Genomic DNA, 17,253 nt, shown 5'->3' with positions numbered 1-17,253 from the left:
ATATTATAGAAATGTTGTATATTTGTTCAGAAAAAACAACAAAAGCTTTTATTATTATTTATAGGAAAGCTAAAAACAGCACATTTGTTAAAAAGCTAAAAAAATTAAGCTTACAAAAAGTTAGACGTCGAACGAGCGAACAAAAAACAAATAAAACAAGAAAGGGACGTAGAAAAATATTATTTATTTGTTTTTAATGTGAGTTTTATTTACCTGGTTTTAATGAATTATTATTTCGTTCTACTATTTTTCATATTTTTTTTTAACGGTAAAATTCCTAGACTTTAATCCTAATACATATGATAAAAGTTCACCCATAGTAATATATCAAATGTTTGCCAATGGTTTTTTTTAGAAGAAAAAAAAATAAACATACATTAAAATATCTCATTATAGCAGTAAAAATACTTGGTTTTGCTTATAAAAAGATTATTATTATACAGAGAACAATGACTGAACCCGTTATTTCCTTGGGAATTTCATTCTATTCATCAAATTAATTTGATATCTTTTTTCAACATATATACTTTTTCTTTAACTGTCAGTTTTTCTTTATCAATATGTTTTATTTATTGTTACAGTTATTTGATGACTTAATAAAAGTATAAGAATACATACATGAATAATATCCTAAATTTGTGTATTCATTTTTTCTAGTCTTTATCATTTCTTCAACTTACAAAGCCAAAGAAAAAAATACAAAACGAAAAATGATGTGCTAAACTTAGATCCGAATAAAGTGATAACATGTGCTACGGTTACTACCCAAGCAAAAAAAAAGTGGTGCGATGAAACATATCTGTGACCAACAATAGCTATCAACACATTTCTTTACTTTCTGAATTCGTTTCCTTTTAATCTTAATATAATCATAAAAAGAAAATAAAATAAATGGTGAGAATTTCGAGAAATTGCCACTCGTTCTAACATGCGAGAATACATGTATACATTTATATTCATTTACATTTCTGCGTTCACAAATGCTCAACGATGCCACATGTATAACAAAAAAAAACTGTGCAGAAGATGAATAGTTTCACAGAGAAGAAAGAGAAGTATTTTTTGCTACTTATGGTTTCGGTCGAGAATAAAGATTAGGGAAACAACAACGTTAAACCATGTACTTTGGGTATCATTTCCCGCTCATTGACTTTGTAATAAGATTTTGAGAAGTAGCAACAATATGTGGAAATACAAATGTATGTTTTTTTTTCGTCACAAAATAATAGTGATATAGTTACTGAAAGAGTAATGAATTCAAATATATGCTTGTATCAGTTTTTTCTGTATAATTATAATCCATAAGTAATCTTCTTTTCATGTACATGCTGAACAAATACAGAAATTTGGAATGCGCTAAAAGCACGATTATGAGAAAAGATGATGGAATTAGATATTTATGTAAATGGCATCAGAAGAATATGTTTTGGAGCAATATTTAATTTCAATTACTCAACTAACATTAACAACTTATTGCTTTAGTGTTTGGGAAAATTTTATCATGTTTTTGCATTCCTAATTAATAATTAAAACTAAAATAGTATACTCGTTCTATTTATTACTGAAATCTGTAAAAGCAAAAATTTTGTACGATAATTTTACCGACTGAGAGAATTTTCATTATTTGTTGTACTTAACTTTAATAAAATGCAATTTGTACCATAGTCTCAGAATGACATGATTTAAATTTTCAAATATAGGTTTTAAAATACCCTAAAATAACTCATTTTACATTTGGTTTTTCGTTATGTACCTATTCAATAATTAAATTCAATTTCTATTTTTTTTTTGTAATCTGCGAGTTTTTTGCAATTTATTTTTTTTTACATTTGTTTTTGCTAAAATAGTTTTTTTATGTAATATTAAAAAAGTTTTTTCCCATATGCATGCACACCTAAAAACTTTTTCGTAAAACTATGTAATTTAGAAATTGCAAACAATGAGATATATTTTGAATATGTTTTAGAAGCACATATTTTTCATTCGGCGATACATGGAGATGAAGAGGCCAAGAGCATTTTTCATGTAACATAATTGCATTAAATCATGTTTTCGCTCAGAATGTAATCGTTAATTGAATTTTATAGTCTCTGCTTTGTAAAACACATTGGAGAAGCATCGATAGGTCGATTCCTCTGGTTATTCAAACCCGAGGTGATATATTTCATGTTATTCGATGCATCTGTTCAAAACAGTTAAAAAAAGGATTTAGGTGGAAAAAATTCAAATCTGAGTTGTAAATATAATATTTTATATTTTTGTGGTCAATGATCGCTGTAATGCATAAAACAATATTTTACTGACAAACGAAAATTTGATATTTCAACGAAAATCAATTTGATCAAAAATCATCATGATTATTATTGCTTGCACGTAGCAAAACCTAATCTTTTCGCAATTTTATTACTTTTTTTTTCGACATGATAAAGTTCAAAGTTGAGGTGATGCTAGATGACATGTTTCAAAATGTGAATGCACACATAAATTGAAATGGAGTGTATGTGAAAGAAATCAAGAATGATTTATATTTTACCACCTGTTTACGTACTTTAACCCTTACATCTGAATTCTTGTTCTGGTGTCTCGCATGACGTCAATGTATTTTTGGAGTCAACAATGTAATTTGCGATGCCAAAAATTACTTTTGTTCAATTTTAAAAAAACCTCTAAAAATTGTCAAAAACCAGTTTTATTGACTTTGAGGAAATTTTTGTTTTTATGCCATGATGTGGTTTAATGTGGTACATATTGGTGAGCCTCACATTTGAGAATTTATTGAAACGATTTTGTTCACTTTATCCACGAAATGCTTTATCTTGAAAAAATAATAAAATGAGTTTTGCAACTTATAATTTCATTCAAAAATATAGAAAAATTATATTTTCATTTTGAATAAAAATATTTCAAATAATGTAGCCTTGCAGCTGTTTAAATTTAGAATTACGTTTGGTAAGAAACGAAAAAACTAATCGAGTGAACTTATTTTGATTTTGATCATTTATAGCTAGTTACACAAAACAGTTTAAAAGCAAGTAATGCCGATTATTCCAATTATGCCAATTAAGTTAACGATTATTGGTAAAATGTTTAAATTTTGCATGTGTTAATTAAGTCATGTTGCATTTTCCTCTTTATACATGAGAATTATATCAGTTTCATGGAATTGACAAGATAACAATAAATAAACTAAGTCATAAAATTTTAGAAAACTCGAGCAAATATTTAATTTTATGTTGATGAAAAACCTTTTAAAGTAGGCTTTAATGCTGTATACATAAATTTTGGTCAAAAATAACAGTTTACACATTTTTTTTAAAAAGTTAAAACCAATATTGATGATTTTTAATTATAGAGCACAATTGATTTTCCACTTACATGTCACATAAAATATTTTATAGGAGATTAACATCGTACAACATGCGTACATGTTTAAAGTTTTCCTATCGTAATCCAACTCAAATGCAGTAAATACAAAAAAAAATCGTTCGAATAAATTTGTCACAATGATTTATAAAATGAAAGCAGCAAGACTATGACCATTGAATAAAATCCCTAAATTATCGATTGATGAATAAATGTTCGGCATGTACACAACTAGGTAGTCTGGAAATTGTTCGATTCGTTCGACAGTCGACTCATATAATGGAGTATATTGATATTTCATTGGATTTTCAAGTGTTAGCATGGACCGACCGATTGCGTACTGCATGTGTGGATAAAGTTTCAAAATGAACATCAACGTGGTAGTGTACGTTTGGAAACAATAAATGAAAATGTATTTTCGACCTTTCAAAAACAGAAAATCGGAAGACAAGTATTAATTATTCATTTTCAGTATGCGGTTTTCGTCTTTTATGCCGTTGTGAGGGTCACTCTAAAATTTCGAATGAATTAAAAATTAAAATCATCGCAAGTTCTCGTGAGATGATTTTTTTTTTGTTTGAAAAAGTGTTGCTCTATAAAAAATACAAGTGCGTTAATCTTTATTGTTCTTTATAAAATAATGTTAAAGTGACTTTACGTTAAGGGACAGCATTGCAAAAAAAATATATTTAAATGTATATCTTGTTGTCGATCGTCAAAAGAACAATAAAAATTCAATTTGACAGAACCAAATTGGGTAAATGTGAAAAATAGATAGAATTTTGTAATACACATGATTCAATACTAGACACCGCATTGTATTAGTTCATGCCGTTTTATGAGTTTTCTCTTATTGAATAGATAGACACACACGCTTGCGAGAGTTGATTTATTTTATTGCAGAAACCTGTAAGAATTGAAAAGAATTTATTTGGCTCTTTGTTTTTTGGTGTGAAGTCACCACAAGTTTTCATGACGTTTCAAACCACAATTCACCGAAAAATTGCTTGTTCAATCCTTAGATAAGGAGAAAAATCAACGTCGAGTCCTCGTCGTCGTACGAATATCGGAACTGAAAACCACAAAAATAATTATTTATCGTTTGAATAGATTGGATGGAGTTTTATAACACTAATCACTTCTCACACTTTTAACGTCCTCTTCACGGAGCGCATTGATAAAGAAAGCGGAAAAGACGCTCTGTCTACCATTATGCTTAAATAAATGGCTGTTGTACGTGCTAATGAATGTATGAATTTTAGCTTCCCTTTTCAACAAAAGACGGATGAGTACACAAGGTGGTTGTTAGCTATAGTTAGATGATATTCCTGATGGTTTGTGTGCGAACCATGGCGAGAATGTTAGGAAAATGTGTGAATAGAAAAAAAAACATAAAGTCAATTAGTGTGCAATGGCATGTATGAATCTCCTCTCTATATTAATTAATCTACTTGTGCCGTCATGAACATAAGAGTTACATAATAAAATACCCAGAATTGGGTTATACGTCGTCGTCTGGAGGTACTTGAGACAAGAAACTTCTTCGTCATTGTCTTTTTGCAATCCATATTGCCTTTCAACAACTGGTTGCTTGTCATGTACATTTTCTTCCTATTTTTCTTTGTTTCCTCTTAAACACTTCACTTAGTCAGCGGTAATAATTTGATGTGTGTTTCTTCTCAGTTTTATTACCATCAAACGTTGCTCAGGAAGATGCGGGAAACAAATGAAAATTTTTTAAAAATTATGTTGATGTTCTGTTTGATATTTTACGAAAATTAAACATTTTTCAAAAATATGAAAAAAATGACTGTAGAATTTTTTGCAATTTTAAAATACATATTTTTTTAAATTTTCGTAAAATGTTTAATATTTTTAAATTATAAAAAAAGAAAAATCAGAAAATGTTTTATTTTATTATTCCCGCACATCCTAAGTAGACGTTTGAATGGCAAAATACGTTTCTCTTGAAGGACAAAAGCACAATTCACAAGTCTAATAAAGTGTTTGACATATTATAATAAAACGGGAGTGAAAAATTATGGGGAAGAATGAAGAGATGTAAAATGCTGCTAAAACGCAGATAGAATTCTTTAGTAGGATGTATAAGATAATTGATGTGAGTAATTAGTCGCAACAATTAGCACCATGAATATTTTATAGTAATAATTGTGTGTGTCGGAATTTCGTCCAAAGCTCGTGCACATGCATTTTAAGGTACATATTTGCTAGATACTTGTATTTATTGGTTTTGGTGGAGTAGCGTGCACAACAATAAAACGTGTGTGTCATGAGATAAAAACAAAAGAGAGGTAGAAAATTTATATTATGAGATTAAAACAGGTTATATGGCTTCCACAACGTACACCGAGCTATAATCCTTGCTAACAAACCTCTATTGGTAGCTGTTGATTTGAATTGGTCACATTAGTATGTATTATACACACATGTATCGCCTTCATTCCATGCGAAAACATGTCTTTGTCATGTGCCACGTATGCAACTGAACTGATATTTATAACACATCACGAAAGTGGGGTTGAACAGCTAGCTCAACTAGCACTATGCCACTAAAGTATTCACGAGCGTTTTTGCATTTCACTCAGACGAGAGGCTAAAAACTTATTCGCATAATAATGCTGTGCCAGTGTGTGTGCGCGTTAGCATGGGTAAAATGGTCTAGTTGTTAGATACGCTTAATACACCCTCACGTGAAACGTGCCATCATAAAGTAGCAAACGTGAAAATAGTAAAATGCACCCCAATATGCAAAGAAAGGTGGCATAGCATTTTGAATATGGTTAAAAATTGTGTTTTTATATTCATTTTCTATCTTTGAAAGACGGCAAGCGCAATAAAAAAAAGACAAATGCAAAATAAAATCCTAAATCCCATTACTAATTCTATTTCGTACTTTTTGAAAATTATTTCGGTACTTGTTGATCTTTTGTATTTTATGACCTTTTAGAACCGTTCATTAATTTTTCTTTTCAAATTTTATTTTTTCGTCAACGCTGATCGATTATAATTTTCCTCAAAAAGATTTAAATATAGGTATTCAAATCTAATTTTAGATTCGCTCTACCATTGGCTTGTATCAAAGGAAATCATTCGTGTATCAAAAAATGTCGTCTAAAACTTTCCATTTGTGATTTTTTTGTTGCTCGTTGAATTTTCTTCAACAAAATTTCAGCAAAAAGTCTTTGCTACATAACAGACATTTTTACGATGCGGTAGAGTGAAGAAAATCATGTACGTACCATCATCATAAGTCTAATTTTTTTTTGTCAGCAAAATGATTTTTTGAATTTCTTAACAAATTAAAGTATTTTTTAAGGGGTAGTTTTAATTTGCTTACTAAAGAATCTTCAAAATTATCGACGAATATTTTTAAAAGAATAAGAATATTTTACGTGAAAATTTAAAAAAATTGTTAAGAAAAAAAAAATATGGAATTGGATGAAAACTCAGCGGATGTGTTTGTTATGTTTTTATTTATGTGCGAATATATAATTATTATTTCTATTTTGCCTTCATGCTCGAGTGTCTACAATATAATTTTCGGAAAACGTATCTCTATTTTCAGAGTCACTTTTCGCATGTATATGTGAATGTGTAGTAGTGAAAATAATGAAAATATGCAAAATAAGATAAATTAACTCCTGCTACACAAACAGCCAGATAAACAGATATAATTGTATATGTATAAAATTTTATTTTTGGTGTATGTGTCTAGTACATAGTACCTACCCAGTGAAAATTTTATTTAAATGCGGATGATGGTTAACGTTATTCAGTGACTGTCGCGTCTCATGTTGCTTCTCTAATACGAGTATTTTGATAAAAAATACAAACAAGTATGGTGCAAAATTTGATTTTTCTTTATCAAACCTCTTTTATATGTTTTTTATACACTTTTTTCTGCACCACATAACTTTTGTTAAATACTTTTTATTTAAATTTATTTTTATTTTCCAAATATGTTATTTAGATAAATTCGATTTTTTTGATTATATATAACGATAATTGAGAAACTTTATACAAATTCTGAAAATTTTATATATACATTTATATTTTTTAAGTATTGCGGTAAAGATATTACTTTATATTTGATAGTAGCACAATATCAGTGTTAAAAATTGAACTGTTGCCCATATAAATAATTTTTATGACTTCTTTTTCTCGTACATTTTCCACCGTTTTCATTTATATTGCACTTTTCATTTGCGGAAAAAGATAACGGAAACCACAAATATTCACAAGTCTTGATCTACTTTTTTATTTCTTTCCATGATTCAAAATTTTATTTTTATTTTTTTCTCAACTTTCCTCGTATTATTTTATTTGGAAAATTTTTTGAACGAAATTGAAGATACAGACTGCCAGCCACATGCAAGAAAAAATTTTCACACAATTATATATATTTTTTGCACAACTCTGTATGAACTTTGTGTACACAACACGAGCCAATGTACGAATATATACTGCTTATTTTATTTTAAGATGTTTTCATCATCATCCTCACATATTTACTTTATTTTATTATTTTCAACAGACACCTGACTAAATATGTTGAGAACCAAACCGAAGGTGCAGACGGTCGCGGATAAACTAATTTCATTTTCAACGTTGAGACACATACGAGGAGTATTTTTTATTTTCTTTTTCAGCTGTCCTGCGTACATGTTTCTCTCTTCATTTACTATCATCGTTCGTTCGTACGGCCGAAACAATTGTCTGTGAATGAAATATTCTCTGTTATTGTCTGTCGTTTCGGGAGAGGATCCCACACTTATAAATGTGTTTGTAGCATACAAAGCAGGGCCCGATACAATGAATTTTCATAAAATTTGCTTTGTTTAATTTTTTTCTCAAATTTAAATGTTTAATAATTTTTTTAAATTTAATTTTAATTTATGTTCAATTTATTTATTTATCTTTTTTTATTAATGTGACTTTATGCTGATTTTTCTTAGAACATTTCGTGTATGTATTTTGTTTATTAAGAAAAACGAAAATTTCGCTCGTACCAAAACAACGTATTCTGACAAACTGAAGCAGTCGTTCTCTAGCAGACTCTTCTTAATTTTATATCACTACGATTTTATGCACTCTCACACATTTTGGTCAGAATAACAAGCATGCGCTGTTTTCCACGTACAGCTGTGAAAATAAACTCAATGGATGCTCTCCGTATGTGTGTGGCAATTTTCACAAAGCAAACTTGAATTTCCATCTTGTTGAACTTTATCATCTCTCCGAACAGCAACAACAAGACAAGTATTGCACATTTGTTTTGATGCTATTTCTCGCACGGCGACGTACTTGTCGTTGAGGGTAGTACGGCGTACTGCATCTCTCAAAAAGCCGACCGCAAATTAAGCTCACAACATATTCATGAGCATAAATATAACGGCATACACACTGTTCAGTCGAAAGGCGCTCATATTTTTACTTGTCTGTTGTCTTTTCTGTGATACAAAAACTTCTAAGGTTTTGCCTTTATACATTTATGTTATCTTTTCATTTTCCTTTTTCCGTTATTATAACACATTCTTGTAGTATGTCTACACTTTAAATGATATGATTATACGAATTGTTTTTCTTCCTTACTGTGCTTTCTTTACTTTCTTGTTCGTACATAAAAAAAATATGATGATCTATCACTGTCACTTGTAAAGGATTTTAATCGAAATATTATTATTTCCAAGATTCGCCTAAATATTAAATTTAAAGTAAGAAAATTTTTAAAATTTAATTAAATTTCTCTTAAATTTTTTTTAACTGTCTACTGAAAATTTGAATTATTCTCCTATATTAACTAACGTGCTTCAATGTAGTTATGTTTCATTTTTATGACAAATAGTTTGCAACACAATTATATGCTTTTTCTCCGTAATCATAGCTTATAATTTAATTCAACAACTTTTGTGTATTTTACCGCTCTAGTAAAAAATGTGTGCCTTTGCTAACACACAAGCATATGGGTCTGTCTCCATTGTTGCAGTTCTGCTTCAAAAGTTTTCTTGTTATTAGTAATTATATTATAGTATAATTATAATATGCACATCTATGCAGTTTTTTAATCACATAAATATATAAATGTGAAATTTCTTTTTCATTTTTTCATGGTTACTTTTGAATGACATTTAAATAATTCGCTCTAAAAACTATACATAGCTGAAAAAATTAAAACTTATTATCCCAAAGAAATAAAAAAATAATAGTTCTTTATTAATATTTTCCCTTGGGAGCAATACTCGTGTAAATTATTATTTATTATGTCTCCTCTGAAGACAGAGGAAAAACGTACCTTTTATTCACTTTTTTTGTTCTCGGTATGCTGTGCGATTTTTATCCTTTTCTATTTTCTCAATTAATTAAAAATGAAAAAGTTAAAAAGCAAAAACAAACACAATTAAAAAGACTGACTGGGAAATGTACAACTATTTAATCTTTTTAAAATATTATGTTTGACGTGTATAACTGTATGTGCAAAAGGCAGCTCGTATATCAGATACATAGTATGCTCCAGCATCCACTTAAACTTATTTTATTGCACTTTATACATAATACAATTCTTAATGAGATTTTGCACTTTTCATTTTCAACATTTTTCCTTTTTTTTACGATGATGTTGTTTTTTTTGTTGTTGTTGCTTCTTACTTGCCTCAATATATTTTCTGTACAATTCTCTGTAAATTTATACAAAATATAATAAAAGGTGTTGAATGCTAATATACGAATGTAAGTGGTATTCATACTTTTTGTGTATATCCGTTCGAAAGTTAATGTAACTTGTGTGTACATCGATGCGAAAAGCTATATCTATACAATGAAACATTTAAAAACACCCTTAAATTTAAACAGGGACGGGTATCAGTTGCTTCGTTGTTAAGCATTAGTTTTTTTTTAACAATAAAGTCAACGTTCTACAACCTTGGATTCGTAACTCCAAACTGTTATACAATGTTAACGTTTAGTTTGAACTTCAAAGTTGAGCTTTTTTTCTGTAAGCTTAAATTGAGGTGTAGTAAGTTGTGTTAAAAATTATCGTTTTCAGATAAGTGATTTAATTTGCCATTTGTAATTCATCACTTTTGAGCTTAATGTTAAAACCGTTTTTTAGTGCCTTGATATCCTTAAAGAACTTAATGATGTTTTTTTAATTTGATAAAAAAAATCTTAGCAGCATTCATGAAATATTTTGAATTTTTTCTAACGTTACATGTAGTAATAAGTACTTAAAAAACTGCAATATGATAAAATTATGATTAACTTGTGATATTTAAAAAAATTGACTATTTTTTTATTATTTTCAAAATGTAGGTAGTATAAAAATTAAAGAGAATTGATTTAATTATGAGGTGCATCCCACTTCAGCTATAAACTGGTTTCGGCGACCTATAGATTTTCAGGACGATTTGTAGCTAAGACTTATGATGGTTTGTAAGAGATGTACGATTATTGAAGATGATGGTGGTTGACTGGCATGGGAGGGTGCGTCGTGATTTAATTAAAATTAAATAAATTATTATTTTTCAAATTCTTTTTAATTTAATTTTTTTTTTCAATCAATCAACAACGTCTTTTCTTTTTGCTTGTAGATTACTCCTTTTAAAAAAATAAAAAAAATAATAATAAAATAAAAAAAATAGTAAAAGAAAAATCAAAGTTGAAAAAAATCGTTTTTTTTTGTATTTTCAAAATCAAGCAAAACCGCTTTGCATAAGACACACATATTCTAAACCTATTATAAAAAAAATTAGGAAGCCGAATCATAAATATAACAAAAATAAAGGAAACTCGTGTATACAATACTTACAATACAATTAAGTGTGATTCAAATGTTTGTACATAACGTAAAATACCTGTTGCTTGTTTTTCAGAATTATTTCAAGTTTAAATGCCGACGGAACAAATGGAAGTGAAAAAGAAAGACAAATTTTTATGTATTAAATTTTATCTAACGGCCGTTAGATGTTTGTTTTATTATTTTTTCAATATATTGATTTGTCGGGTTTTTGTATCACAGTTTACTTGTAATACAGTAATATATGTTTTTTTTCTTATAATCTATTCTTATTGCTAAATTACATATAAAATGCTCATTTGTATCACAATTTTCTATCAAACTATTAAAGCTATTTGAGTTTTTCGCGCATTTTTTTTTCTTAACTATAAATGCAAAGTCTAAACTTAACTGTAAAATGAAACTTAAAAATAAACAAAGATCAAAAAATTATTCAATTGAGATCGAAAACTAAAAATTGTTGAAAAACAATCAAACTGTGCGTTTTACAATATAAAGTGCGATTTTCAAACAAAAAACTATTTTAACAATTAATTGATAACTTTGTAAAATTTAACAAATAAAAAATGTTTTAAAGTCATTATTTGCACACTGGTTTTCCGTTTAAACAGAATTTGTTATTGTTTACCATGGTCGCCACATTTTGTCTCCAGTTGGATGGATAACTTTCAAGAGGCCCGTTTGGTATGATGTGCAATCAATTGGTTTTGGCGAAATTGATGCGGAAGAGGTGGGTGTCAAAGGCATTTGATAGTACATGCTGCTGTTGTTGCTGTGGCATGAGGCGGGCGACGAGGGAGGTGTGTAAGATTGCGATGACACTTGGATTGATAAAGGTGTAACTTTGTCCATGTCATTCAAGCGGTGTCCCAAGTGTGTCATGAGCTTTGTTCCGAGGTGAATGTCGACGCCGGGTGTCGAGGCCAAGCATCGCGAAACTTCGTTGGCGGCACTAATGAATCCGGCACGGAATTTGTCTTGTTCGAGTGATGGGCTGCTGGTGAGTTGTTGTGATTTGCGGAGACGGTGCAAATGTTTGACGGTCAACTCAAGAATGTCGGCCTTTTCCAATTTCGAGACATTTTCGCCTTCAGCCTGAAGAGCTGTCACCATCAAGTCTTTCAATTCATCGAGGCACCGATTGATGCGCGCACGACGTTTGCGCTCCAACATGGGTTTCATCACTTTGCGGTATTGATAAGTTCTCGAGACTGGCTCGAATGCTGCTTGTTTTTGTTGTTGCACTGGCATGCGTAATGCACTGGTTTCATCCATAATATTTGTGTAAGCCATTTTAATTTTTGTTGTTCAATTTATTTCGTTTTCTTATTAGAAAAATTCACTTTTTACGTATTTTTTTAAAAATCAACTACGAAATATGTGTTGTTAATTTTTTTCTTATTTTCTTTTATCTCTTCGTTCGTTATTTTATAAATATTTTTTCAAAATGCTACGATCTGAACTGCACGAGAGTTGAACATTGAATACGGTCTCTCGTCGTATTGTATCGCCTTTTATACCTTTCCCGTTTCATTCTATCCGTGAGAAAAAATTTTGTAAGTAAATTTTTCCCACACGAGTTTTGCGGCCACCTGTGATGGTTCTCTAATGGTTACAGCTGCCGTTTTCTCTACGGAATGTATGTCTGTAGAGTGTACCCTCTCTTTTATTCAAGTACGTTGCATAGGGGAACTATATGATCCTATATGTTCCGTGTATTCAATATGAATAAAATAATCGAGTTGCGTGAATGGGATAGTCGAATTTTAACAATTCAACATCCTGTCATCAATGTGCATGGGCATACGAGATTATACGCTACATATTATTAAGCATGCATTCATGACTATTATATTATATTATTGCTGTTGAAATAAAATCGTGAATTGCATTTATGTGTTTCAGTGTAGCATTGTGTGACCGTACAATACGTGAGAGAGTTTTCTGTTGATAAACACTTTTAAAATAATAATAAAAAAAATCATATTAAATATAAAGCGATATCGCTATCGCACTCTTACCAATATCCGTTGGCTTTTCGAAAATGTTGGTTTTGATGTGAAAAAATTTATTTTCTGAATTGTTTTGCTTTATTCAATACGCTGATGTACGGCCACGGGTTTAGCCAGTGGAAGGGAGTGCGTCATAGCGTGCTCCATAGGTTCGTGTAGTAGTATGTTGTTTATGATTTCTCAGTAATATATTAAATGGTTAAACAAAAAAAGATAGTCACACTTTTAACACGAGCAAAGTGACTTGTTACATAGCTTGTGCTGCGCCTTGCGTACTCGTGTAGAAGAGCGCCGAGCATGAGGTTAGCTTTATTGACTTGGTAATTTTTTCTGATGTTTTAGGAGATCTATTAGGTTATCTTGATGGAGTTGAAATATGAAATAAGTGAGAAGCATGATTTTTCGGTTATTGTAATTAAATATTTAGACGATATTTTTTATTTTTATATTTTGTTAGAAAAATATAATTTTAAAATTTGACCATTCAGACTATGTTTAAAAAAAAACAAATGATTTTAATTATTATATAATTAATTATTTTTTATTATTATGTAGTTTTAATATAAAACAATTTAATTTAATATATTTTTTTTAAATTATTAAAAATTAAATTTTGTGTTGTGGTGAATCCCGCCTCACTTTTAGTTGGTGTCGGAAGCTAATAATAATTTATTTTTAATTTATTATTTTGATTTGTAGCCTTGTAATTTAGAACATTTATCTTCATAAAATAATAGAATCTCAGCAAATTTTCATAAAGAGTTTTAAAAAAATTTTTAAAACAGAGAATCATTAATAAAAAATATATTAAAATCAATGTTTTTTATGTGTACAAGAAACAGTAAACTTGGCTTGTGCTAATATGAATTGAAAAGAGTAATAATATAAGCAAAACAAACGACCGGCCACGAGTTAAATCAATGGATAAGATTTGAATAATGTTTAAAGTCATTTCACAGTCTTAGCGACAGAGTATCTGCATATTTTATTGTATTTAAAATAAAACTTGATAGTAATGCGTTTAAACACAAACATAAAGAATAATAAGCAGAAAAGAAATCAAATGAGAAATAAACAGTATATTTAATAAGATAAAAATTTATAAAATAGCAGCTGTATAATATATTTATACAAAGCGTCTTTAAAAGCGAAGCACGTGCTCGAGAAAACTTGAGTCAATTCGTTCCCACGGTTCTTCGATGTGTTTTTTATACATGTTCGCATACTTTATATAGACATATACTACATATGTTGTTCATTCAACGAAATTACTAAAGGCATGTTATTTTATTATGTGTACATATTTATTGTACACAATCCGGTATGTACTTTTTATATTGTGTCGTTTTGTTGCTGTTGATGTTTTTTTTTGTATTTAATGGAACTCGTGTATCAGCGAAGTATTATGGCTTGGCATGATTCAACATGAAATACAGAGGCAAGGCAATTCAATTCAACGTATTAAAAAAATTTAAATGCAAAACATAGTACCACGGATAAGTATGAAATGTAACAGATCCATTATAATTTGTGCCGTTGTATTAATATTATCATGATAATCATGCATGTGAATGCAACAAACTCGCAAAAGAGTGCAAAATGTTTATAATTTCCGAGTATGTCGTATAAATGTCATGTTGAGCGCGGTACTTGTGCTCTAACGTGTGTTTGCCGTAAATTGAGTGTGCACCATCGCTATTAATATTGGTTTATTATTATTATAGTAGCAAGCGCAATTACAGTTTGTGTGAGATGATGCGGGCTATGTGATAATAATTATCTTATTATATTCGTGTGAGCAAAAAATAAAAATTATCTCAAAGCGCATTTCAACATTTATGACAAAATTAAAAAAAAATAAAGGAAAGAAGGTCAACTAAACAACCCCAGTGTTAATTAAATATTTAAGATTTTTATGTCAATAACGATGAATTCTGTCATCATGAAAATAATGGACGGACAAATAATACTAAACTCTTTTTTTTTTTTGCGCAGAAGTACCTTTTAGCATCACATTTTTTCATTATGCTTTATCTTTTCTTCTCCTTATTATTGAACAAGTCAATCCAGTTTATACGTATTCTCGTGTACTTCCTGTCGACTGACTGACTGTGGGAATCAAAGGCAGGTGGAAACACATTTCTTGGCTACTCTACGTGCTTACTTACATTATTATTATTGCCTTTTTGTTATATTTTATCATCGGTATTATTATTATTTTATACGGTATACGAGCGACCGACGGTTTGCACACACTTCATAGCGTGTGTACTAACATTTCATTTTTCACTCTTCTGTACAATCAAAATAAAATCTTGAAAATCCTTAACCAAAAAAAGAAGATACGCAAAAAAGCAACATATTTGTGACGTGTTGCTTGTCTTTTTGTGTTGAAACCTATCATTATCTACTGGTAGGTAGGTAGCCGTTAACTGAAAGTTAACAAAAAGGCGTAAGAATGCCAAAAAATAAAACTTTTCGGGCAAAACACATATTTATTTTGAGGTAGATGAAAACACAACAAGAGAGTCTTGTGATTACCGAATCTTCCAAACACAAAATTATTGTTTTGGTCACATCATCTTCCTTTTCACGTACTTATTAAATCATCAATCGTATGCTGTTTAATGATCTGAATCTAGTTGTTAAATCGAGATAATTTTTTTTTTTTAAATAACACTAGAGGTGAAATTTTGATCTAAACCAATAAATTTGTAAACATTGACAAGCTAATCATGCGTGATAAGGATTAAAATTTGTGGTTATAACATTATTTTTTACTAATTATTTATTTTTTTTTTATTAAATATCATTAATGTTTTTCTTAGAAATAGTTAAAAAAATGTCAAATTTTTTAAATTATTTTAAAAATCAAAATTAATTATTATTTTCGAATTTTTTCTTTAATAATCCAAAATTTTCTCATATTCATCCGAAAGTTTCCGCTTCTTACTAAAATATTAAAACCGTTAATATAATCCTGCTCACGTTGATGATTCATCAAAAAAAAAGTAGATAATCCAATAATTTTTATACGTTACAACATACTGGCCAAAGACAAAAAGAAAAAATGTCTTATTACGTTGAATCCATTTAACGGTGAGCTCCTATCTATCCTATGCCCTTCAATTTTTAACTTAATTGTTTATTATTGAGCAAACAAAACATATCACATACCGTTTCATTTTTTTTTTCTTCTCTTCACATTTACCTACGTACGTAATTCAATACAATGCCTTTTTCTTACCACTTTTCTTTATTATTATAGTTATACCACTTAATACACATAATGATTCAATATACGGTATATTAAAAACTATGTTATAAGAATTTATCAAAAAATAAACCTCAAAAATATAAAAGCATCTGTCTTTTTTCTCACGAGAAAATCAGGCATGTGTGCCTTTTTTATAACATGACCGTTGTTACTTTTTAAATGAATAGTGTACGAATTTTTATACGAAAGTGTGCATGACATACGAATGACGACAGATAATGTATGATGTTTTTTTTTGGGTTCTCATATATCTTTTTAAATTTTTTTTGCTCTGTTTTTATTATGTATGTTATTCCATTGAAAAGTGCATCCTATATGATTCATATAGTATAAAAGTGTGCATGGAATGTGTCTTTTCTTATTTGGGAATAAGTCGGAGCACGTTGTCTTGTTGGACTTACAAGACGATATTTTTTTTTTGTGAAATAACATGAATCATCAGCGTTGACCGTTGATTAGCATCAATTGACGCCAATATTTTCGTTCCTAAAATAACAGATCCTTTTTTCTTAACTAAAAATAAACAGTGTTAAATGCGTATGTTAATATTTTTTTAATAATTATAAACAAATAGACCCCCAAGTGAGCTTGGTGGATATTTTTTACAGAATTTTGTTTATTTTTTTGGAATGATCAGACTCAAATAAACAAAATCCAGCGTTCTACATTTTGCTTATACATGTAAGAGTGTGACAAAAAAGTTAATGCCGGAAACTATTAAGTAACAAATAGTACAATCTCCCCCAATGAATTTGTCAAAGCACCATGCTAATTGATGGTAATTGAGA

The 17,253-nt window shown here is 29.3% G+C and overlaps 2 protein-coding genes across 3 annotated transcripts in view; both read right to left on the bottom strand.

Annotated features, from left to right (window-relative positions):
• Positions 1-7,354, bottom strand: part of LOC134833634 (hemicentin-1) — a 57,312-nt gene extending 49,958 nt beyond the window's left edge. For both annotated transcript variants that reach the window (XR_010162128.1, XM_063848025.1), the window contains exon 1: positions 7,114-7,354. The gene's annotated coding sequence lies outside the window, so the exon portion shown is untranslated. The remainder of the gene's footprint in view (positions 1-7,113) is intronic.
• A 4,063-nt stretch (positions 7,355-11,417) lies between these two features.
• LOC134837025 (enhancer of split mbeta protein-like) lies at positions 11,418-12,614 on the bottom strand. The gene has a single exon (XM_063852334.1). It carries the CDS (start codon positions 12,467-12,469, stop codon positions 11,801-11,803), a length of 669 nt encoding a protein of 222 aa, XP_063708404.1. The 5' UTR covers positions 12,470-12,614; the 3' UTR covers positions 11,418-11,800.
• Positions 12,615-17,253: the final 4,639 nt, after the last annotated feature.

This window comes from Culicoides brevitarsis, chromosome 1 (assembly GCF_036172545.1).
Source record: "Culicoides brevitarsis isolate CSIRO-B50_1 chromosome 1, AGI_CSIRO_Cbre_v1, whole genome shotgun sequence".
Lineage (NCBI taxonomy): Eukaryota > Metazoa > Arthropoda > Insecta > Diptera > Ceratopogonidae > Culicoides > Culicoides brevitarsis.
Note: the sequence above shows the minus strand (reverse complement) of the source record. Positions and strands in the feature narration are given on the sequence as shown.

What these genes read in the sequence shown, in the direction of transcription:
- LOC134837025 (XM_063852334.1), bottom strand. Translation starts at nt 12,469, where the DNA reads ATGGCTTACACAAATATTATGGATGAAACCAGTGCATTACGCATGCCA.